Genomic DNA, 24,149 nt, shown 5'->3' on the forward strand with positions numbered 1-24,149 from the left:
TGCTACTGCTGGCCCAGCGACCCTGGAGAAGTCCCTGCTTCCCCCAGCGCTGGCTTCCTTCTCTGTGTGAAACAGGGTGAATGAACCCCTACGCTGAGGCATTATCACGGGTATTCTGTGTCTGTTCCTTCACTGTGTAGCTCTCCAGATGTTTAAAACCAAGACACCACTGTGGAGGTGCCCGGGTCTCCCCAATGGCCTGTGGCTCCGGACGGTGAACAAGACACTCTTACATCTATGTTTTCAAGTCTAGTCTATTTCTTTTGGGGGAGCTACATAGTTGAATTCTTGGTTGACAAAAACTGACTTAATACCCGAAACAATTTGCTCCAACTGGATATTGACAGTAGCAGATTTGGAAGCAAGAGAACAGAGGGTGAAAGCTTCAGTTTTCTGACAACAGATAAAATTGAGAGGCATAAACGTGACCGGTGTGCCTTTTACAATAATCTGGAGGTGGGGTATTTACACTTGCATTGATATTTGTCACACTAAGAGCTTGTGACTTGCATTTTTTAGAACAAAGCGCTATTTCTCTGAAAATTTTTAAACATCAGATCCCGGGAAGTCATTAGGTTTAGTTCAACAGCCGAGCAGAAACAGAGAAACCCGAACCCGCACCTGCGGCCGCAAAAACGTGAACCTGCTCCTCTGGAGAAGTTCTCGCGGCTCCGCCCCTCGGGGAAATGGGCGGGACTGGGCGTGGTCTCCCCCGCCTGTCCACGCCCACTCCCCCCTGCTGCGGGGCTGGGCGTCGGCAGGGCGCGCCGAGGCGCGCGCCAGCGCCCTGGACGCGGGCGAGTTGCCCCACCCCCCTCGTGAGTTCATCACTGTGCGTCGCGGTCGCGCCGCGTGCGTCGACGTGCGCCCGGGGTGTGCGACTGGACATTGAGTGGGTGAGTCTGGCTTCCGGGCCGTAGGGTTACCCGTCGTCCGAGCCACTGACGGCCCAGGCCGGGGGGGCGGATGAGCCAGGGTGGGCCCAAGGCTGTCCCCAAGCGGAGCTGCTCCAGGCAGCGGGCTCGAGGAGGCTTCTGTGACTCCGTTTACCCTGCTGCCTCTCGGGGTGCATCCTGGGAATGCTCGGCGCAGCCTGGAGATGGGGGCTGGTGTCACTGCGGGTCAGGTGCCTGTCCCCGGAGATGGAAGCACCATCCTAACCGAACGTCTCCCGAGAAGGGCCACGCTGTCTCCCTAGGTAGCGAGCCCCCATCACCGGACAGGTCCAAGCGCAGCCGGGTTCTCCGTGCTTCAAGTCCCGTGTGGTGTCGTGAGTCATTCATGCCAGAGCGCTCCCACCCAGGCACGAGAGGTGCCTTTTGTAGACGCAGAGGAGCGAACGTGAATTCCGCTTAAGGGATTGTGAGATAATTGCCTAGAGAGAGAAGGGGGCAAAAGCGGGCTTTGGGGTCCCCTGGGCTCTGAAGTTCTTGTTACCAGAGACTGGTGTAGGAGGTGATGTAGCTTGGTGGCCTCTAACATAGCTTGTATCACCTACTGTGAGACCGTCTTTGGGGAAGCGTCCTTCACCTCTCTCAGACTCACTTCCCCGGTGAGGAAGGAGATGATAATAAGAAAACTCACCGAATGGGTTCTCCTACTGAAAATGAGGGTTCAGCGAGCTAATCCAAGTGTGTGGGCCCGACTCAATACATCCTCGAATGTGACCCCTTGATGGAATCACGCCATTGTCTGAGGAGGGTGCTTCTCAGAGGCTGGCTTCCTGTGAGCCTCCTCCTCTTTTCTGTTTCCCTCTGTTGCTGCATATGGGGGGGGGGAGTTGGAAGGGGAGAGGGCTGGTGCCTGAGCAGAGGTTGAATGCCAGTCACTTTGGCAAAACTGTCCGTCCTCCCCTGGGCAGTGTCAGCTCTTGGGTCGCACATGAATTGAGCACCACCAGCCTGGACGTGATCTTGACAGGCAAGGGTTATTTAGACATTGTGGGTTTTATTTTGTTTTATTTCCTGTATTCTTGGAAAAACTTCACAGTAGCCTTTTGGGATTTGCAAAGTTAAAGCAAGTAACCTGAACCTGGATGCCTTAGCTGTGTGATCTCTTTTGCTCATGAATAGAGTGCAGGGGGCCGTGAACATGGGTGAGAGGAAAAATTGCATCCTTATGTTCTCTAACCTCTATTAGAAATTTAGTGTTCTCTGCAATGATAAATGTAGGCAGCAAATCACAACATTAACAGTGCCACTTTGTCACCAGTAGAAATCACAAGTATCTTCATATTTGAGGATATTGTGTGAGGATAATGTGTTACTGACAAGTGGCATGTCACACTCGCACAAGTTTGTTTTCGATAAAATCATATTTCAGCATCCAGTCGATCCTTATTATTTTCAGCTTCTGTATTTGCAAACTTGCCTATGAGTGAAATTTATTGGTAGCCCCCAAATCAATACTTAGAGTGCTTTTGTGGCCCTCTGAGGGCGTGTGTGCGGTAGCGAGAAGTTCGGGTCACCTGTTGCACACACCACATAGGTGAACAAGGAGGCGCTCTGCCTTCTCATTCGGCTCACACTGTGAACAGGTGCCCTTTCCAGTCTCCGTAGCACCACGATCTGTGCAGATTTGTGCTTTTTGTTGGTGTTCACGGTTTACACTAGCCTCCAAGCACGGCACCAGAGTGCTCTCGTGGTGTTCCTAAGTGCAGGATAGCCGTGCTATGCCTGGCAGAGGCGATGCATGTGTGAGACAAGCTTCATTTAGGCTTGCACACTGCTGCTGGCCAGGAACTCACTGTGAAGGAACTATCGGTGCAGAGTGAGTAGGGTGTCGGACACAGAAACACACACACACACACACACACACTATGAAGCTATGTATTGATCGGTTAACAGAAATGTTGTTACCAGAAGCTTTCAGGGCCTAACCCGGTATTCCCCCTGGGAGCAGTGGAAGGTTAAAAGGGCCTATGGTTTATTTCTCTGATGAGCAGGAAGGAGCAGAGACTGGTCCCTCTGTGGTCAGACTTGGGGAGAAGAAAACATGGTAGGGGGTAGGTGTTAGTCAAGTCCCTGCAGTCCAAGGGGCTTGTGATGGGAACTCCTGGGATGGACCCATAGGAAAGGGTCAGGGCAGATCCCTGGCAAAGAGTTGCCTGATTTCCTTAGTCAAGGGGAACCTCCTGTAGCCCCCTCTGTCCTGGCGACACCCCCTAACTGAAACCCTGGTGTTGTTTCCGCAGAGCTGTCTGGCCTTCCGCCCTTCATCCTTGGCTAAGGAGATGACCAACCAGGTAAGGCCGAGGCGAGGAGAGGACACCAGCGGGTCTGTTAGGCGGGTGTGCACCGCGCTGAGGAAGCGAGGCTGCCATGCCTCCGAGGGCAGGTGAGGCAGCACCAGGGGAGTGCGCCCACTCCGGGGGGATTCTGTTCTCTGACTCTCACCAGGTCACAGAGGAATTGAGGAACTTACGTGAACTCGTACACAAAAACAAAAAAGAAACAGAGATCAGGAAAGGAGAGACACATCTTTATAATAAGCTTAGGGACAAAGTGAACGGGTTATTCTGTAGGCCGTGCAGCTTTATACAACTGCAAAAATTAAGCTGCAAAGTGGGCTCAGCTTCCTGGTGGCCACAGCACATTTATTAGTCCGTTTCCTTAGAGCTAACTTTCTTCTGGGGTGACTGCAAACCCTGCGTGAGCAGGAGCCCCGGAGCTGGCGGGAGGTGAGGGCGACACCGCGGAGACTGTGTCTGCCAGGGCAGGCATTTTAGGGAGGGGGTGTGAGGCGTCTGAGGTCTGAGCACGGGTTTAATGCGGCTTCTGTTCCTTTTCAGTACAGCATCCTCTTCAAACAAGAGCAAGGTAAGCAGCCTGCCCACTCGAACAAATTCCCCTGTAAAAACGGTGTTGTCTCTGGTGTCTCTTAGGATTTTTGTCACGCCGACCAGACTCCCAAGTGTACTTGCTTTGTGGCAAAATTGGCAGAGGCAGATGAAGACAAATACACTTAAACACAAACAAAAACAACAAAAATCAAACAAAGGCATTCAGATGACAGGCCGGAGCACTCCTGGCTGAGGATATAGCCGTGAGCTTCCCAGCTGCCAGGTGAAGCAAGGAAATGCACTGAGTGTCAGCTCATGGGGGGCTGAACTGGAGCCTGGCCCTGAACTCAGAACTTGCTTCGGGGGTCTTCACTCAGCCCACAGAGGACCTTTGACCTTAATGACAGTGCAGGATGTGACAGTGAGGTGGGAGCACCAGGGACTGCAGCAGGGGCAGGTCCAAGTCCTGGTTGGGAGTGTGGCTGGCCCGTGACAGTGGGCACCACACCTAGAAAGGGGATAGCGGACTCTGCACACGTCTCAGCTCTGAGCACAGCACGGATGAGTTGGGAAAGGCCCGGGGAGCGTGTGGATGCCTAATGAGTGTCTTCCGCCCTAAGCAGGTGACGTTCAGGTGGTCTGAAGTTCAAGCTAAAGCATTCTTCCACCCTAGCTGGAATGGGCAACTAGGAGCTGGCTGGGCACCCAGTCTGCTGTCTTGGATGCAGCCAGTGCCATCTGGGTCGCGTCGGGTGGGGACTGTCATCAGAGCCAAGACACTGTGACTCACAGTTGTTGAGCGAAGTGCCCTTACATGCACATCTTGCAGAAGTGTCCCTGCACAAGTGCAGCCAGGCAGGAAGACAGCTTCCACACGCACTGCCACACTCACGCTCCTGCCAGGGCTGCTGACCCGACGTGTGGCCCACGGGGGCAGCCTGCACACGTGCAGCTCCAGGGGCACTTTAGTTGCTGGAGGGATTGGCTTTGATGCCTAGCTCTGCCCTTCTTAGCATGTGAGCTTGGGTGAGCTACTAGGCCTCTCCAGGCCTCTGATTCCTCGTCTGTAGAAGAAGGGGGCCGTTAACAGTGCCTCCTTCCCAGGGTAGCAGTGGCGATTAATTGAGGAAATGCTCACAGAAGGACTCATGCCGGAACTGGCCCCTGGAGCATAGCACAGCTCGTGTGAGCAGCAGAGGACTGCAAGCACCTGCTGCGGCCCCCACACGAGCTGCCTGCTGCTTCCTAGACACCTGGCAGGTCGCTCTTAGCAGGTTTAGGTCTCTCTTCTGGGTGGTGGGGGGAGGGCTCCCTGCCGGTTCTGCTCGTTTGGGTCCGGTGGTGGTAGCCGTTCCAGACGGACGTGTGCTGGAGCTCTGCAGGACTGCCACCCAGCTGGGAAGTGTGTTGTGGGCAGGGGGCTCCTTCAGAACCTCCAGTTCTCGCGTGTGGCTCTGCGGTTGTAATAAAAGCTCTGTAGGAAGGCACTTTGTGAAACAGGAAGCAGACAGGTGGATTTGCCTGACAATTGTGGAACCGCATTTAGCTCATTCAATTTAGAGGTTGTGTGAAGTCTTTTTAAATGAATTTTTTGTGTGTGGTAAATTTGAATCCTACCATGTCGATAAATAACTTTTTAAATGTCCTCCATTCTAGCCCATGACGATGCCATTTGGTCAGTGGCGTGGGGGACAAACAAGAAAGAAAACTCAGAGACAGTGGTCACGGGGTCCCTGGACGACCTGGTGAAGGTCTGGAAATGGTGAGCATCCTCGCCCCTCACAGACAGCCTTGGAAATTGGCGCTGAAGGGTTTGCGTCCAGGCTCCCAAGGGAATTCAGGAAAGTACTAACTGTTAGCCAGGCAAGAAAGCAGCAGCAGCATGGGGGTGTGAAAGGGCAGCCCATCTCTCCCTCGTTTTCCTGTCATTCAGTGCTGAGCCCAAGAGTTTTTTAGAAAAAAGCCCGTAGTTACAACGTGGCTGCCTGTGGCATGCAGGGGCTCCTTGAGTGTCTCCGGTTCCCCACTTCTCAGACGCCGGGAGGCACGGTCAGGCGCCGGGCACAGTCAATTGTGTGTGAAGAAGTCCATTTGTTTGTCCCCCATTGAAGGCGTGACGAGAGGCTGGACCTGCAGTGGAGTCTGGAGGGACACCAGCTGGGCGTGGTGTCTGTGGACATCAGCCACACCCTGCCCATCGCTGCATCCAGTTCTCTCGATGCTCACATTCGTCTCTGGGACTTGGAAAACGGCAAACAGATCAAGTCCATAGATGCAGGACCTGGTAAGAGTTCAGGTCGGGCACCTGGGGCCCGAGCGCGGCCCCTCGGAGGCGGTGCTACACGTCTGTTCGGATAAACACTGTTGTCCTGGAGGAGTACAGGCAGATACTAAAAAGAGCTATTTGACTAATAAACCTTCTTTGTTAATTGTGCATTTTCTAAGTTAATTTGCTTTTTTGTAACATCTGCGATAGAGCTAAATGATTTTTATTACTTTGAAGGTGTGTGTGAAAATTTGTAAGAAAGTTTATTTTAAAACTCCCCCCGGAATATGGAGCTGGCTCATCTGTGCCAGGAGCTGCTGTTGACCAAGAGCCCAGGCCTCTCCTTCACTGTCCTGCGGGCTGAGCGGGACACCAAGTCCCTGGTCCTCGAGCCCCAGGATTGAGGCAAAGGACTTGGGGGGCAGCCTTTCTCTCCTTTCCCTCTGACCTGGCCGGCAGGAGGTGCAGGAGGGCAGGGCTGAGGGCGCGTCCTGTGGGAGACGGCCTGGGCAGCAAGTGGACAGCTGGGTCCGTCTGGGTCCTGGCCCCACCGGCTCCCAGAGTCCTGCCTGCCTGCGTCTGAAGGGGTTTCCATGCTCCCAAGAAGAAAAGGCTAATGTAGCATCCGTGGCCCACCGGGAGGCACAAAGCGCACGGGCAGGAGTCTGCAGCCTGGCCGTCCCATCCAGGGACAGAGCCCTTGAAATCAACTCAGTTGTACCAGAACACTAGCTGATTTGCCTTTCTAACCGCACCTCTTCCCCATCCTGATCCCTGTAAGTTTGCAGAAAAGACTTGGTCACATTGTGGTTTTGTGTGAGAGTGTTTCTGGTCCATCTTTCATCTGCAGTCTTAAGGAGATAGAACTTCACCTGTGTAATTACACTCTAAAGTTAAGTACACAGCTCAGCCAGTTTTAGTAGCGCACGGTGCTTGTGCGGCCGGCACTCCGGTCCATTCCGTTCCCTCGTGCCCGCTTGTGGTCCGTCTGTCGCACCCTCAGCATCAGGCAGCCACTCACCTGCTGTCTGTGTCTAGAGTGTTGCCTTTTTGAACAGTTTTATGTAGGTGGAATCGTATCGTCTGGCACAAATCATCCTGTCTCAGGCTCGACGCGCTCGGGGTCCTCGGTGCTGGGCACGGAGCAGCAGTTCGCTCCTCTCAGTGGCCTAGACGGTCCCTCTCTGCAGAGCCACACACTCATGCATCGGCTCACTGTCAGGGGGCACCACCTACCTCCCAGTGTGTGGCTCTGAGTGAAGCTGCCCTGCACATCCGTGGGGAAGCCTTGCCCCAGACCTGATTTTCTTTTTCTTGGGTGGATTACTGGCAGTGGAATTGTCTGGTGTTATGGAAAGTGTTTGATTTCACTTAAGAAACTGTCAAGCATTTTTCAAAGTCGCTGTACCATTTTATGTTCCCACCAGTGTTTTAGAAGTTTTTATTTATTTATTTATTTATTTTTGGATGTATTTATTGATTATGCTATTACAGTTGTCCCATTTCCACCCCTTCACTCAACTCCATCCTGCCCACCCCCTCCCTCCCACAGTCCCCCCCTATAGTTCATGTCCATGGGTCATACTTAGAAGTTCTTTGGCTTCTACATTTCCTACACTATTCTTACCCTCCCCCTGTCTATTTTCCACCTATCATTTATGCTATTTATTCCCTGTACCTTTCCCCCCCTCTCCCCCTCCCACTCCCCTGTTGATAACCCTCCATGTAATCTCCATTTCTGTGGTTCTGTTTCTGTTCTAGTTGTTTGCTTAGTTTTCTTTTGTTTTGGTTTTAGGTGTGGTTGTTAATAACTGAGTTTGCTGTCATTTTTACTGTTCATATTTTTTATCTTCTTTTTTCTTAGATAAGTTCCTTTAACATTTCATATAATAAGGGCTTGGTGATGATGAACTCCTTTAACTTGACCTTATCTGAGAAGCACTTTATCTGTCCTTTCATTCTAAATGATAGCTTTGCTGGATACAGTAATGTTGGATGTAGGCCCTTGCCTTTCATGACTTGGAATACTTCTTGCCAGTAAGGTCTCTTTTGAGAAATCAGCTGACAGTCTTATGGGAACTCCTTTGTAGGTAACTGTGTCCTTTTCTCTTGCTGCTTATAAGATTCTCTCCTTCTGTTTCATCTTGGGGAATGGAATTATGATGTGCCTTGGTGTGGTCCTCCTTGGGTCCAGCTTCTTTGGGACTCTCTGAGCTTCCTGGACTTCCTGGAAGTCTATTTCCTTTGCCAGACTGGGGAAGTTCTCCTTCATTATTTGTTCAAATAAGTTTTCAATTTTTTGTTCTTCCTCTTCTCCTTCTGGCACCCCTATAATTTGGATGTTGGAACGTTTCAAGATGTTCTGGAGGTTCCTAAGCCTCTACTCATTTTTCCGAATTCTTGTTTCTTCATTCTTTTCTGGTTGGATGTTTCTTTCTTCCTTCTGGTCCACACCGTTGATTTGAGTCCCAGTTTCCTTCGCATCACTATTGGTTCCCTGTACATTTTCCTTTGTTTCTCTTAGCATAGCCTTCATTTTTTCATCTAGTTTTTGACCAAATTCAACCAATCCTGTGAGTGTCTTAATAACCAGTGTTTTGAACTGTGCATCTGATAGGTTGGCTATCTCTTCCTCGCTTAGTTGTATTTTTTCTGGAGCTTTGAAGTGTTCTGTTATTTGGGCCTTTTTTTTTTGTCTTGGCGTTTCTGTTACTTAAAGGGGCGGAGCCTTAGGTGTTCCCGGGATGGGGTGGGGTAACACTGATTGATGCACTGTGACCTGTACGTGGGGGAGGGGCCGAGAGGGAGCAATGGCGCTTTGCCACTCTCCACCAGATTTCAGTCACTCCCTCTGCTACCCACAATCAAATTGGGCCCCTCTGGTGCTGGTTCCCAAGTGGGTGGGCTTGTGCACACACTAGGCCCCTGTGGGTCTCTCCAATGACCTCTCCTGTGAGGCTGGGAGTTTCTCCTGCTGCCGCCCCAACCCCCACGGGCGTTTGCAATCAGAGGTTTGAGGCTTTATTTCCCCGCACTGGAGCCCTGGGTTACAAGGTCTGCTTCGCTCCCTGCCATTTGTCCAGGTTTATCTGTGGGCGAATGTGGGGCCACAGGGTCTGCTAGTGCTCAGACTGCCTGCCCAGTTCATCCCACACTCTGCCAGTCTCGGTCCCGCCACGGCCACGCGAGTCCTCTCCACCCCGGTACCCGTCTCCACCCCTCCTACCGGTCTGGATATATGTTTCTTTTTTATCTACTTGGTGTCGGACTCCCTTGCCGTTCGATTTTCTGTCAGTTCTGGTTGTGCGAGGAGGCGCAATGTGTCTACCTACGCCACCATCTTGGTTCTCCTCGTTTTAGAAGTTTTTAAAATTAACGTCACATCTTTTCTCATGGGTTTTTTTTGTTTGTTTCTTTTTTCCTATTCAGTGGATGCCTGGACTTTGGCCTTTTCTCCTGATTCCCAGTACCTGGCCACCGGAACTCATGTGGGAAAAGTGAACATTTTTGGTGTGGAAAGTGGAAAAAAGGAATATTCTTTGGACACGAGAGGAAAATTCATTCTTAGTATTGCATACGTAAGGAAACATTGCTCTCCTGTCTGCTTCTCTGCGTTCACCCCCCAGCCTGCTGTGTTCTGCGGGGCAGGACCCAGGGGCTTAACAGACAGCTGCCGCCTGCCTGCTGTGTTCTGTGGGGCAGGACCCAGGGGCTTGACAGACAGCTGCCGCCTGGCCGGTGCTCTGCCTGCCGGCCAGGGAGAGCTACAGCCAGTGATGTGCGCGTGTTGGGTGGGACTGGCCCAACGGGGGGGTCTCATGTGTCCTCCACGTGTTGTGTGTGCAGAGTCCCGATGGGAAGTATCTGGCCAGTGGAGCCATAGACGGAATCATCAATATTTTCGACATTGCGACTGGAAAACTGCTGCATACACTGGAAGGTGTGGCCCGTCGCTTCCTTTTGTGCAGACGGGGATGTCAGACCCCAGAGGAAGCAGTATTGCTTCACTGAATGGCAGATGAGCAGTAGATCTGCAAGATAGCAACCTCAGAAACCTGGGGTGCCTCCGAGTTTCAGTTCTGTTGCTGCAGCCGTCACCTAGATAATCAGCTGCGGAGAAATAGCTCCAGGAGGAGGGGCCTGGGTTATATGGATGATTCCAGAACATGAGAAGGCAAGGTCTAGTTTGTACCCTCCCCTCTGGGAAGCAGCCCAGTGTTGTTAGAAGGGACAAAGCTGGTAGGACACTCCTGTGAGGGACAGGAAACAGTGGTCACCAGGTTAACGAGGGCCTTTGTGAATTTCAGGCCATGCTATGCCCATCCGCTCCTTGACCTTTTCCCCGGACTCTCAGCTCCTTGTCACCGCCTCGGATGACGGCTACATCAAGATCTATGATGTGTGAGTTACCTGTTGAGACCCACGGTGTCTCACGTAACACCAGTGCCTGCTTGTCTCTCATTGTTACTGTTAAAGACTTGTGTTGGGGTCGCGGGGGAGCCTCTCCTCCCATCAGGCCGCCCCCGCCTGTGAGTGCAGAGTGTCCTGCGGGGAAGTATGCGCGGGTTACCTGCTGGGACCGGAGACTTGCTGCTGTGTTTCAGGCATCCTGTCTCTGGCGGGGCTCACTGGTTGTAAATTCTTTGGGGTAGGTAAGAGTAGTGGGAAGATGGGGAGACAGAGCCCTGACTGTAGCTGCCCAGGGTGATGGCCAAGAGTTCCCTAGGGGCGGGCCGCTCCCACCGGCTCTCCTCTGCGCCGGGTCCAGGTCAGGGAGCCTTTCGCTATCGGGGTCTGTCCCAGGATGGGCCGGAGTCAGTCCTCCTCTCTGGTTGACGGCTCTCCTCTGAAGCCTGGTGTTTCCCATCGCCCTCAGCCCCACGCCTGCTCCCCCGGGGCTCCCTCTGAGGTGGTAGATGTGGGTCCTTACACTTTGACTCGATACTGCCATCAGCGTGCCTCTGGCTTCCGGCTCCTGAACCTGGCGTGTGGACCCACAGGGCGCGTGTGCCAGTCACGCCCGTGGCAGTCGGGGCAGCACTCCTTGCTGGTTTTGATAGACCTGGAGTCAGACAGAGCTGCAGCTTCTGGAGAGCCGCACGAGGACGGGTGGCCTGGAGGGGTGCGGCAGGCCTGAACGGCCCAGCTCTCGTTACTATGGGCCTTCATCGCTGAGTTCCATCCGTGCTCCCTCCAGCCCGTGAGGTGGCTGCACGGAGTAGCGCCCCTACATTGCAGGGGGGAACAGGCTGAGGTGGAGGTACTGAATGAAGACCCGAAACTTCCCATGGAGGCTGCATCCTTGTACCCACTGGGGTCTGTTCACAGGGATCTGTTCACAGGGGCGAAACTGCTGACCTCAGTCAGGCCTTAGGGTTGTTCTCCTGTTGTAGGTCATTTCATTTCACTTTTTTGGAAAGTGAAAATGGCAGTAGCAATTACACTTGCACCGTCCCTGGTCAGGTTAAAAACAGTCTGTGCCGGTGAGCTGTGGAGGCGCCTTGTGGAGCCTGCTGCTGTCCGCAGCCTCCCGTCCTCGGAGCCCCCCCCCCCCCCCCGCTGAGCCCCTGGAGTGCGGCTCCTCCTTTGTTTTGAGCTTCTAAGCTCTGCTGGTTGTGGACCTTACTCTTGGCTCTTGGTGGCATCAACACGTTTTGGGTTAATGCCGCTGTGAAGCTTGCTTTCTGTGGTGTGTGATGCTCCTTCCCTGAAAAGGGGGTTTTAGATCTACTGATGCTGTTGTAAGACTAGCACATTCAGTCCAATTAAGCAGGCAGAGTTAATAACGTACCCGCAGTGACTTACTCCGAAGCTGACGACATCTCCGTCTTCTGTGACACTTGCTCATTTCAGACAACATGCCAACCTAGCGGGCACGCTGAGTGGCCATGCGTCCTGGGTGCTGAACGTGGCGTTTTGTCCCGACGACACTCACTTTGTTTCCAGGTACTTATGATTCTCAGCCCATCCTCAAAAATGTGCACTGCCTTAAAATGTGAAGAAGGTGTGACCCATGTTTATTCCAGTAGTCTTTGTCCTCTGCAGCGTGGTTTTTTTCCGGTTGCAAAGTTAGCTGCCCTTGGCTGGAACAAACGTGGATTCTTTTGAACAGTTCCACTCGTAGTTTTTCCTTATAAACTGAGGATTCTGCCTTCGGGGTTAAGGGATGTGAGACTCCTGATGAGACCCCACAGGTGAGGGCCGAGCGGGTCACATCCCCCGGGAGATGGCTGCTCTGGGAGTGGACAGCCACCCCTCAGAGCCCGCACCCTGGCCGGCTCCGGGGTGAATGCAGGCTGAGTGCGGTGGAGCGAGAGTGTGGAATGTTTGGTCAAGAGTCCTTCCAACTTCAGACCAGTCTGAGAACTTTTGTAATACAAATACATGTTGTAATACAAGTATGTTTTCTTTTTAAAATAGTTCATCTGACAAAAGTGTGAAGGTCTGGGATGTGGGGACGAGAACTTGTGTTCACACCTTCTTCGACCACCAGGATCAGGTATGACATCGGTGCCATCAAAGTGCTTTGTCTGTGGCTTGCTAGCATTGACCGGCCGCCGCGCTAAACTCTCCTTTCCTCACCCCGCTGCCGGAGTCGCGGGGCCAGTGGACCCAGCGCCAACTGCTGCTGCTCGGATGCCCTGCAGCCTGTGTGCGGTGTGCACTCCCGGGCAGCGCGGGGCCTGTGTCGGCCAGGAGCGTGGTGCCAGTTGCCGGCCTCTGAACGCCCTGTTTGGAAAATGCTTTGGCGGTGTCGGGGGCCCTTACCTGGGTGCAGCCTGGCTGGGTGCGGCTTGGGCGGGACCTTCCTTTTCAGAAGTTTGCGCTGCTTAAACAGTCATCACTTGTCATTTCGGGAGCTGTCCAAGGAAATGATTTAATTAAAAAAAAAATTATTGTTCAATTACAGTTGTCTGCATTTTTTTTTAATTTTTTAAAAAAGGTTTTATTTATTTTTATAGAGAGGGGAAGGGAGGGAGAAAGAGGAGGAGAGAACTATCCGTAAGTTCTCCTTGGGAACCAACCAAGGAGAGATTGGTTCCCTCTTGCTCGCACCCTCCTGGGGACCTGACCTGTAACCCAGGTATGTGTCCTGACTGGGAATCAAACCGGTGACCTTTTGGTTCACAGGCTGGCACTCAATCCACTGAGCCACACCAGCCAGGGTGGAAATGAGAATATAGTAAGGATGTTCATTCATAAAGAATAAAGGCATTAGCAGAACTTTTTTCTTTATTTACAGGTCTGGGGAGTAAAATACAATGGAAATGGCTCAAAAATTGTGTCTGTTGGAGATGATCAGGAAATTCACATCTACGATTGTCCAATTTAAATGTCAAGGTCTTCCACGCTGATGCTGCAGAGAGAATGTACAGTTCGAACATATCATTCCTTATCTTTGTAGCTTGTTTCAAAGAAACACAGCATTTATTATAGCAGAAACATAAATTTTATAGATACAACACAAACCTTTTCACGTTTTATTGGAAATGCTGCCCACGTGTTCTTAGCGCAAACACCAGGTGCTTGAACGTGCTCCTTTTTCGTGTGCCGTTTCACTGGCATGCGTGAGAGGAGTCGCATTGTTACGTGAAAGTGGCTGTCGGCCTCCCACGGAGACGCAGGTACCTACTGATCCAGGCACAGCCTAGAAATACAGGCTCAGCCTGGGGTTCCAGGACATTGAGTTGCGCAGAAGCTGTGACGAGGAAGAGCATGTACTGCAGGGAACAGCGGGCTGGCTGGGGACGTCCCTCCATCCTTCCTATTTGGTGTACTAGTAACGGCCCCGCCACACTCTCTGCTTTACCCTGCTAATTTCAGAGGAGTCTCTAGCTCGCTGGTGGACATCGATGCCTTAACAATGTGTAGGCTCCCGCCCACGCCTACCGCTGACTGCGGCCTGCCCATTGGCCCCGGGCACCTGTGCCTGAGACTGGTCTGCATGTGAACGGGAGGTGTACGTAGCTGACACTGGAGCTTGCTCCTCTTACTGGTCGTGACGTCATGTGCCTGTGAGTCAGGTCCTGTGCCCCTGCTTCTCTCTCCTGCCTGCTCGCCCTGCTCACTCCCTGTGACCACACAGGCCTGGATGGTCCTCCCTCGGGCTGCTCAGGGAGCTGCTCGGGGAACAAGGCCCTCCCACTCCCTGCCGCCCTTTCCCGTCGCTCTCATTCTTCACAGCCATTGTCACTGCCTGCTGGTTGGGTCTGTCCCCCAAATGAAGCTCCATCAGTGGACACTTCATTCCGCTATATCAACAAGCTGGCACTCAACGCTGTTCATTTGAGGTCCAGAAAATAAAACACCAAAGTCCTTTGTCTCATACCAGCTCAACTTTAATTTTAAAGTGACAGACGTACAGGCGGAATAAATTGTAAGCAACACCCTCCAGATTCCATTCACGTGAGAAGGAGCCAAATGTAACTGCCCCATCGCCAGCTGAACAACGCTCTGGCGATGGTGTGTGAGGAAGTCACGGCACAGGAACAGGGCGCCCTGCAGGTGTGGTCGGTCTGTAACCGGTTTCCACGTGGGGTCCGTGGGAAGCACAGGTTTTATGTCTGTCCTGACCAGTGACCACAGCGGCACCATGGGCTCTTCTATACCTACGGCGAGCAGACCCAGTGACTGAGTGTCGGGGGCTCTCTCTCCCCGACACTCCCAGGGGAGGCCCCGGGTCTGCGCCACGCTCGCAGGTGCTGTGGGATCTACTGAGTGCGTGTGACAAGTGGCCTCTGCTTTAACCCCGCAGCTCAGAAGGTAGTTTTTCCTCGTCACTGTTCCGGGAAGGAGAGGAGTAACGGCTCGAAGTTGAGGTAACCCCAAATTTAACCTGTGGCCTACCTGCTAGGGGTGAAAGAACTCGTCCTGAGCAGGAAGCCCGTCTTTATGGCTGCGTGGCGGGAAGCATGACCCTTCAGGAGGGGCTGAGTCTGGGAGGATGAGGCGGAACACAGATGTCGTGTGCCCCTCCAGACCCACCAGTTCTCCAGGAAGTGCCAGGGGCAAACCACCTACATTCTTCGGTGGCTGCACTGAGGCTGCTGGAGACATGGAAGGTTTCATTTTCTTCACAAGGAAGCACTTTGGTGGCCAAACATTCCAACATTTGTTGACAGAAAATCATTAAAACCACCAAGAACAAGGTGCAGGAGGCACAGGCAAACAGTTACATCCATGTTTCACTTAAAACAGGTTTGTCCTCACCACGAGGCTTAGAAGGTTCAGGAAGCCCCCAAGAGAGGTGATCAGACAGAGTAACACTCCATTCCATTCACTCGGGTGCAGAACACTGGGAGCCAAGGCGGCCCACGGCCCAGTGCGCGTGGACCGGGTGCTGCAGCCAAGACTAGTCCACAGATGTGCTTCTACGCGTGAGGAGGGTCAGCTGGAAGCTGGACTCTTAACGTCATGTTAGCAGCCCTGAGATCAGCCCTCGGTGCCCCTGCCTCAGAGGGAAGGGAAAGAGACCCAGACCAGGGGTGGGCGGGGGTCCCAGGGGGCTGCAGACCGAGGGCTGCAGCCTGAACTGTGCTTCCGTGGGAGAACGAAGGCAGGCGAAGCCTCGACAAGCTCCCCACATCCCTGCAGTCCCTGGCCCCACCACGAATCCCGAACATGGAAATAAACTGATTCCGTATGCAGACTGGAGGTGGTTTACACTTAAAACATTTAAATATAAATTAAGCTATAACAGGTTACAACCAAAAGAAAACCCAAAAGGACACTCAGCCATTGAGAATGCTGAACACATACACAGGACACCCCAACCAGCCTGACAAAGCGATGCCGTTTTCATTGTGCCAACTTTACACTCATGGTGTGCTCGTGCGGCGGGGCTGTCACGCGGTCTGGCACTGCACCCCAGCCCGGGGCCCGTCATCATCCTCCTCGTAGGCCTCCCGGTGCTGGCGCCAGCTCTGATCATTGGGGTCGAACTCCTGCAGCTCCACTTGGTCCATGTCTTCCGTGACCCTCACTTTCTGCCGGGGCGGCAGCAAAGCTTCAAGCTGAGAAAGCCTGTCTGGAGGAAGCCAGTGTTTTTCGGGAAAGATCACCTGTAAAGGGCGAGATGGGGGGAGAGCAGTCGTGGTGCGTTCCCTTCCCAATGAAGCCACGTGCTCTGCCCCAGGAGAACCAAGCACCAACTCACCAGGAACTGGATGATCAGGCTGCCTTTCTCCAGGGGCGCTTTGTAGACGGGCATTCCCTCGTTCCGCACGCATTTCAGGTCCCCGTGCTTGACCACGTCACCTGGCACGGAAAAGGTGGTTATGAGACGGGGGTGGAGGAGCCCTGAAGGTCAGACTCCCGCCCTCTGACTTGACACCTCAGACGGCCACAGGAAAAGTCGCTCACACCCAGGGAGGGGGGCGAGGGTGTGTGGGTGGCTTAGCCTCCCCCACACCTATGCAGACCTGTGACACGGACAAGGGACCTTCCATGTTATTCTGAGGCAGCTTCAAGCCAAGGTGCTAGCCTGGCCTCCCCTCTTCAGCGTGCCTGCCGTCCCATCCCCTCAGCCCCTTCCAGGCAGGGCGCTGGTGCCCTCTCGCACTCCCACCCTCCCGGGAGCTGGGAGCCTGGTGTCTACGGGAGCTAGCGGACTGAGCAAACTCGAGAACCTTTCTGGTTCCTCGAGCAGCTCGCTCCCACTCCTGCAGGTGTGTGCAGACAGTCCTGTGGATGCCTGCAGGGTAAGCTGACAGGTCTGTCTTCAGGAAAACTCCGTTTTTAAAATGTCTCTCACGTGCAGTCAACAACATTGAGGCTGGAGGAACGTGCGGACGGCTCACAAATAACCACTTGACAGAAAACCACCTATCATCAGCTAGGTCTTCCTCTTACGCAAAAATTAAGTTTAAAATTCTAGTTACATTGGCAGTTTCCAGGTAGAATCTTAGACCCCCAAGATTTCCTGTTTGAGGCTCTTCCCCCCACTCCCACTGTGAAATTTTTTTCTAGGAGATTATTTTAAAATTCATAAATTTTCCAAGCCAGTAATGATGACTTTAAAATTAGACTTGTGTAAGTCACCTTAAGTCACCTTAAGGGTGACACTAGGCTAAGTGGCCAGTGGCTTCAAGCCAAACAAACACAGCGACAAGGCTGGGAGCATGCGTGGCCCTGACCTGATTGGGACGTGATAACGAGGACTCGGTCGTCCAGTGTCTGTATGGTCTTCTTGAAGCCGCAAAGGGCTTCCGAAAGCTGGATCTTCATCTTCATGACCAAGTCGTGGCCTCGCCGCTGGAAGACGCTGTGGTCCTTCTGGTCCAGCACGATGATGACGTCCCCGGGCTCCAGCTCGGGTTCTTGGTCGCCTTCTCCGTGGAACATGATCTTCTGCCCGTCTTTCATGCCTACAATACATTGTCCCTTTTTGATGAGCCGTTTCTCTCAGAAACCACACTTTGTACGGAGCACTGAGGGGAGCCCCTGTGCAGCCTCACCTTTCTCAACATGCACCTCGATGATCTTCTTCTCCCGGATCACCTTGGCGCCATCACAGCTCTCACAGCGGTCCTTGGGGTTGATGCGCTCGCCCTGGCCCTTGCACTCGATGCACACGGTCTGGATCTGCTGCACCATGCCCGGCCCAATCTGCTGGATGTGCACCTGCATCCCGCGGCCCTTGCACAGCGGGCACTTCTCCACGGAGCCCTTCTTCCCACCGACACCTGCGGACAGGGTGGGGGGACAGACAAGAGCTCAGCTCTTCCCTGAGAGGCATGGCTGCTGCAGGACAGCCATGGGGAATGAACCACTACTTGGACTATTTATAAAGATGACTAGCAAGGTGTATGTGGCTGGGTGGTTCTCGCTGAGACGACGGGAAGATGTTAATATGGTATCTCCACCGTTTGTGGTGTTGCTGGTGCCAAGCCAAATTCAGTACTAAAGCTCCGTCAGCTGTGGTTTCTTCCACCCCAGGGTGGAAAAACACCCATGGCACAGGCGACCGAGTAGGGTGGGCTGCAGAAGAGCAGAGAACACAGCCCCGTCATGGGGTGGGGCGGCCACCTGGCTCAGCCCGTTCTCTGTGGGACTACGTGGACCTGACTGTTCTTCAGAAGTCAGATTTTTAAAATTGCATAAATCACATGTACATTTAAGTCAAGGATCCATAAATTACAGCCAGCAGATTGTGTCTGTAAATAAAGCTTTATTGGAACACAAGCACATCCGTTTGTTTCTGTATTGTCTGTGGCTGTGTCTGCACTGAGCTGAATAGTGGTGACAGGGACCACGTGACCCACAAAGCCTAAAATATGTACTATCTGGCCCTTTACCAAAAACGTTTGCTGACTCCTAGGTTGGGTGAACTGTCTTATTTTTAAATTTTTAGAATAATTGTCATATATTAAATAAATACTCAGCCGACACAAAAATATACACACGAAACACATTTGCTGCTCAGGTCTGCGGCTGGCAGTCTGAGTCTGCGCTCCCTCTGAGAAGGCCGTTGCATTCTTTTCCTGAATTACAAAACACTCAGAGTCGTTTCCAGATACAACAGATCAGAACTTTGACAGTCACTGAGAAATCGGTTTTTACCTTCACATTTCTCACAAATTATATTTTTCTGCAGGGCCAATTTCTTTGTGACTCCATTATATAAATCTTCAAGAGTTACCGACAACTGATGGACGACATTCTTGCCTTACCAAGGGGGGAAGAAAAAGCGATTAGTAACATGAGTAAACATACCACGGTATCAAATGCCGCCCATATGACCCTTGTGTGAAGTCTCTCCAGAGGCTCAGGCCTGGGCCCGTGCCGCTGTCCCCTCCCCCGCCCACTCCTCTGGCTCTCTGCCAAGGATGACAATAATACCCTTCTAGCTAGGAGCTAATTAATCATTTATAGACTCCAACACGGAGACTTTCCGTCTTTATGACCAAACCAAATCTGAGGACAGCGATGGCGGAGAGAACCTAGAGCGACACTACGATGAAATTGGTTGCCTAGGTTCTCCCTGCGAAAGGAGCCCTTTGCTCACAGCGCGGTGCGTGAAACTTCCTTCAGCCTCACGCACTTGACTCTTTGAGCCCGCCTATAATCTGTGTCCAAGTGGGAACATTTTTGTCTGCGCAAGCAGGACAGTGGGCCTTTTGTCTTCAGGGTGGCCGTCCGTCTGTGCTGGCGCAGTGCCCGCCTGCCCAGGCCCGGAGCACTGGGGCCCTCGCTGCTGCTCGCAGCCCCTGAGACAAGCCGTCCTTGTTTACAGGCTGTCAGCTTGGAGAGATGACTGAATTAAGGGCAAGAAGTCGTTCCTCTCAAGACAGTGAGAGAGAGCTGGGCAAGATATGCCCAAGGTTTTAATCACATCCACATCGTCCGGTCTATGGGCAGGCCGCACACCCAGGCAACAGGGCAAGGACTTTTCCCTAAAAAGCACTGCGATTTTCAGCATACAGTTCACAGAATCGCCAGTCAAGCTTTTTGAAGCTCAAAGTCAACTATAATGTGAGAACCAGTGCAGCCTTGTTTAGGGGCCTCTTGTTGACCGCCCACCACCCTTCGTAAACCCCGAGGCAGAGCTTTTTTGTTCTGCTTTTGTCAGGGCGGTAATATTGGTTATCCGCCTGGTACGAGGTCCTAAGCACCTTATCAACAGTACACTGAGCAGGAATGGGGGCTATGAGAGATCACCAGTAACAGTCACAGGGGACAGCCTGTAGCTTGGCAGGAGGTCAGAGGCAGAAAAATTAGGAGGAGCGAACCCCGGAACTCAAAAACAACAGCCTAGGGCCATTCAGCTCAGGACTAGATCCTTCACTCATTTCATGGGCATCAGACTGCTAATCTCAATGCATTCTGAAGGGGGAGGCGCTTTTACTGAGATGTTTAAACATAAAAGGGTAGATTTTGTTGCCTAGAAAGTATCCTGAGCAGGCTGAGAAAAGGGGGCCACCCTGCACACAGCGGAGCACCCACCCAGGGCAGAGGTGGGGGGGGCAGAGTGTGGGCACAGAGTGTGGGCACTTGGCAGTGACGTCACTGCCAACCCCAGGGGGGGCCACCAGGCCTCTCAGGACTCTCAGGAGCTTGACCCCAATGACAGAAGAAGAGAGCAAGATGAACCTGACCTTCCTCCTTCCTCCGCACCCCTCCACCTGCTCCTGTACACGTGGTATTTAGAGGGTGGCAGCTTACTGCTAGATGTGCTAAGAGATCCCAGGAAGCCTGGATGCTAGACGACGGACGAAGTAGTTAAAACTAATGGTCCCAAATCATGACAATTATACCCTCTTAAGACACGATTTGTCCCGATTCCAATAATGAACAATTTGGAAACTATGCAACCTGCGTAAGGTCTTTGAAAGCACTTACCTCTTCTCTCTCTGGCCATCCTCCCTCCGCCTCCAAAGAACATGTCGAAGATGTCCATGGGGGAGGAGAAGCTGGGGCTGCCCAAGCCCCCCTCCTTGATCGCCTGCTCACCGCCCTGGTCATAAATCTCCCTTTTCTTTGGATCTGAAAGCACTTCATATGCCTGGGATATGAGCTTAAACTTTAAAAGAAAAAAAAAAAAAGAGCAATTAAAAAGAGATAAGGTGCCCTGGCCAGGTAGCTCAGTTGGTTAGAGCATCGTCCTGATACACCGAGGTTACAGATTCGATCTCAGGTCAGGGCACATACAAGCAGCAGCCAGCGAATGCATCAATGAGTGGTACAACATATCAATCCTTTTTCTCTCTCTCTCTCCCCCTTCCTCTCTCTTTCTCTACAAATCAATCAATCAGTAACATTTTAAACGAGGTAAGCTTTGGGTTGTGTTATTAAGCAAACCCACCATATGAATGCAATGTTGGCGGTATTCTGCACCCAACTCCCCAAATTAACTGGTCTGACCGTTATCTGGAACTCGATTTTTCCATTTACTCCCCTTGTAAGGTGGGAGACACGCGACAAACATTATTACGGGACTAGAGGCAGGCGGGGCCCCTGCAGAGAAATAAGGGACGGCAGTGGGAAGGAAAGTATCCCCTACTCAGGTGGCACCAGACAGGAAAGTCATATGGAACTAGGAGGCAGTAAGCCCAGGCCAGGACTTCACCTACAACCGGAGCCAGCCCAGGACTCCTAAGGATTGCTTTACAGGGTTACGAGCATGAAATCCAACTATAGACACCTTGTGAGCGCCTGTCCGCCGCAGGTTGCAAGCAGTGTGTGCAAACCTACACTTTCCCCCAAAGTCCTGCCCCTCCCGCAGTTTCCCCGATGTGCCAGTTATTGGCAAGGCCAGGACCTCCTTTCCTCTCCCTCCTGTCTCACCTGTCAACAAATCCTTTGGGTGCTACCTTCAGATATGTATCTTCGGTGCCCTAAGACAGACAAGATACCCCAAGTGTCGCATTTCCACCAAAAATGTGATCACTGGAATCCACTTGTAAAGAGATAAAATCAGAAAACTGAAATCGAAGGACATTTTGCAAAACAGAAATACAGGAAAACTAAATGCAGCTTGTGATCCTGGAATGCACCTTGCGCTGGGGTGGGGGAGTGGGGAATGGCGCCTTTATGATTTTTTTAACTCTCATGAAAATCTTATTCAAACTAAAAGTTCCAGTGAAATGGGCCAAAACAACACAGGCATCTGGAAAGTCGGTTAAGGTAACAGCCAAGAATGCAGCCCTGTCCTTGCCCCTGCCAAGGAGGAGCTCCCTGACTCCCCCCACCTCCCCGAGTACCCCACCCCACCGAAACCAGCCCGGAGGAAAGAAGCACGGACTCCTGCAGAGCGTCCAGTGCTAAGCAACACGGGACAACAGGCCACAAAACAAAGACCAACACACCAACAGCGTCTCAGTTGTCCTGGAGTCCGAGGGGACAGGGCTGCCTTAATCTATTTTTGAAGAGGCATTAATAATACAGTGAGGGACTCAGGAGGAAAAAGGTTCCACCTACGGCGGCTGAAGTGGACGAGCGCTACACACAGACTTGCACAGAAAGAAAAGGGCGACACAGTGTGCCAGGCGCACGGCAGGACCAGGCGGGGGAGGGGGGGGTTATGTGGTGAATGAACGAACAAACGAGCTCTCTTTAGGGACCGTCTCAGCAGTGTCTCTATCATCCCCTTCGATCTCCAACCCCGCTTCTGCCCATCTGCCAATCCCCCTGCTCTGCAACAACTTCCCTCCCCGAGCGCTCTCGTCCTCCTCCCACGCGGAGTTCTTTCTGGCTCCATTCACTCAGCCAGCCTCCCGGCACGCGTGGGCGCACGGGTGTCTCCCACGGACTCGCACTCACAGCAGGCTGAGGGCCGCTCAGGGGCTCAGCCCAGGGCCCAGGGACCGCCTCCCGGAGGAAGTTCCGGCTGTGAACACGGGTGTCTGGGCTTTGCCCTTCTCTGGAGGGTGGGCCCGTCGCCTGCTGAGGGGGACCTGGCAGACTTGAGCAGCATGAGCCTCGCTTACGTGACACTAATTCAGTGCTATTCACAAGCATGGGGTTAAACCAAACAGCGCATTTTCGGGCGCTGCTTTCGCCCAGGCCGCCTCGGTCCCGGTCAGAGGGCCCCGGTGGCGCCCCTCTTCCCGCGGATTCTCAGACACCGGGTTCCGGGGGTCACTGACACCCCGCCGCGGGCCCGAGCCCAGCCGGCCTCAGACACACGGTCCCGCAGGGAAGCTGTTTAACTTGTGACAGCCCCAGGCGGCACCTGTGGCTAAATATAAATATTTTATCACTGTCGCCACCCGGCCACCCGGCCTGAGCAGCTGTCTCCAGCTTGGCAGACAGGTTGTTTGGAATTAGCGTCGGTTGCCCCGTGTAACTGCGAGGGTGGAGGATAACCGGTGACTTCCAAAGCTCCTAGAAAAGCCACCCCGCACCCCGCTGGGGACAGCCACATTTTATAACAAAATGACGAGTGGCGAGGGAGACCCGCTTACAGGGTCCGGGCCTTTGGGGCTAAAAGGCGGGCTGGGCCCCGGGTGAAAAGGCGAACGGCGGTCTCCAGGACGCGGGTCCCAGGGGCCCCTGCTACTGGGGACGAGCCGGGAGTCATTTGCCACAGAGGGAGCGTGGAACCATCGCGTGAAACAATGTCTCTGTTTGAAAAAGGAAACGGGACCGCGCGGAGGAGCCCGACCGGGTTTCTCCGGCCGGAGACGCGCGCAGCCCCCACTTCCGGCCCGGGAGCGCGGGAAGCCAGCCCCGCCCCCCGCCCCCGCCCCCGCCCGCGGGCCCCTCACGCGCCTCACTCCCCCAACGTCCACGCCGCGACGCCCCCCGCGCCCCGCGCCGCCGCACCTTCTCGCCCTCATCCGGGTTCTTGTCCGGGTGGTACTTGAGCGCCAGCTTCCGGTAGGCCTTCTTGATCTCCTCGGGCGCGGCGCTCGGCTTCACCCCCAGGATGTCGTAGTACTCAGTCTCCTTCACCATCGTGTCCCCGCGGCGCCGGCGGGCGACGCCGCTCAGGAGGCCGCTACGCGCCTCGCCGCCCGCGCGGCCCGGTCACCTCCCAGCCAGCCCCCTGTCCCGTGAGCCCTGGGCGCGTCACGGCCACGTCACGGCCGCGTCCCGTCACGGCCTCGGTCCCGTCCGTCGCGCTCCCGCTCGCGCTCGGGCGCCGGCGTCTCCGCGGCGGCTTTTATTGGGCGCGGGCGGTAGTTTCCGCGGGGACGATGACGCCACAAACGCCCAGAACTTTCCGGGGGGTTCGGCGGCCGCCTCTTCGGACCTCCCGCGCGGGCCGTGCGGGGTCGGCAGGGCCGGCCGGGGGCCTCTGTGCGGTCACGGGCGCCGGGCACCCCCAGGCGCGCGGAAGGGGGCCGCGTGCGCCCCGAGACCCGTCCTGGATCAGACCTACACCCAGCAGCCATCGTGCCTCCTCCCAACCCTGCGCACCCCCAGGGGACACCCCCCCACCCCGTCCTGACTTCTAAAACGTTCCCTGAGCCTTTTCGTGCATGTTACATTAATGGAGTCACCTACTGGGGGTTTTGATGTTGTTGTTTGTTTTGCGCGTTTGGCTTTTTTCCTCGCTGTCCGGCTGCTGTTGGGGGATGTTTGAGTTGTTTGCAGGGGCGCCTTCTGGGGCGTCCTCTGGGGCGTGGAGGTGACGGTTTGCTGTTGGTTACACTCCCA

The 24,149-nt window shown here is 53.7% G+C and overlaps 2 protein-coding genes across 5 annotated transcripts; one reads left to right on the top strand and one right to left on the bottom strand.

Moving 5' to 3' along the window:
- The first annotated feature begins 824 nt into the window (after nt 1–824).
- SKIC8 (SKI8 subunit of superkiller complex) lies at nt 825–15,746 on the top strand. 4 transcript variants are annotated; one of them, XM_024561711.4, is made up of 11 exons: nt 825–896; nt 3,194–3,244; nt 3,791–3,818; nt 5,438–5,543; nt 5,893–6,065; nt 9,477–9,625; nt 9,894–9,987; nt 10,355–10,448; nt 11,901–11,993; nt 12,468–12,546; nt 13,291–15,746. In XM_024561711.4, exons 2-11 carry the CDS (start codon nt 3,233–3,235, stop codon nt 13,378–13,380), a joined length of 918 nt encoding a protein of 305 aa, XP_024417479.1. In that variant the 5' UTR covers nt 825–896; nt 3,194–3,232; the 3' UTR covers nt 13,381–15,746. The 4 variants fall into 4 exon arrangements, with proteins under 4 accessions (XP_024417479.1, XP_024417480.1, XP_045052450.1 ...); XM_024561712.4 differs by lacking the exon at nt 825–896 and adding an exon at nt 907–1,198; XM_045196515.3 differs by lacking the exon at nt 825–896 and adding an exon at nt 907–1,126.
- Nucleotides 15,747–15,830: 84 nt separating this feature from the next.
- On the bottom strand, nt 15,831–23,631 carry DNAJA4 (DnaJ heat shock protein family (Hsp40) member A4). The gene is made up of 7 exons (XM_053912664.2): nt 23,313–23,631; nt 20,388–20,568; nt 18,609–18,713; nt 17,504–17,731; nt 17,183–17,413; nt 16,204–16,304; nt 15,831–16,108 (listed from the first exon to the last, which is right to left on the bottom strand). Exons 1-7 carry the CDS (start codon nt 23,442–23,444, stop codon nt 15,893–15,895), a joined length of 1,194 nt encoding a protein of 397 aa, XP_053768639.1. The 5' UTR covers nt 23,445–23,631; the 3' UTR covers nt 15,831–15,892.
- Between the last annotated feature and the right edge of the window lie 518 nt (nt 23,632–24,149).

This window comes from Desmodus rotundus, chromosome 10, assembly GCF_022682495.2.
Source record: "Desmodus rotundus isolate HL8 chromosome 10, HLdesRot8A.1, whole genome shotgun sequence".
In the NCBI taxonomy this organism is placed as follows: Eukaryota; Metazoa; Chordata; class Mammalia; order Chiroptera; family Phyllostomidae; genus Desmodus; species Desmodus rotundus.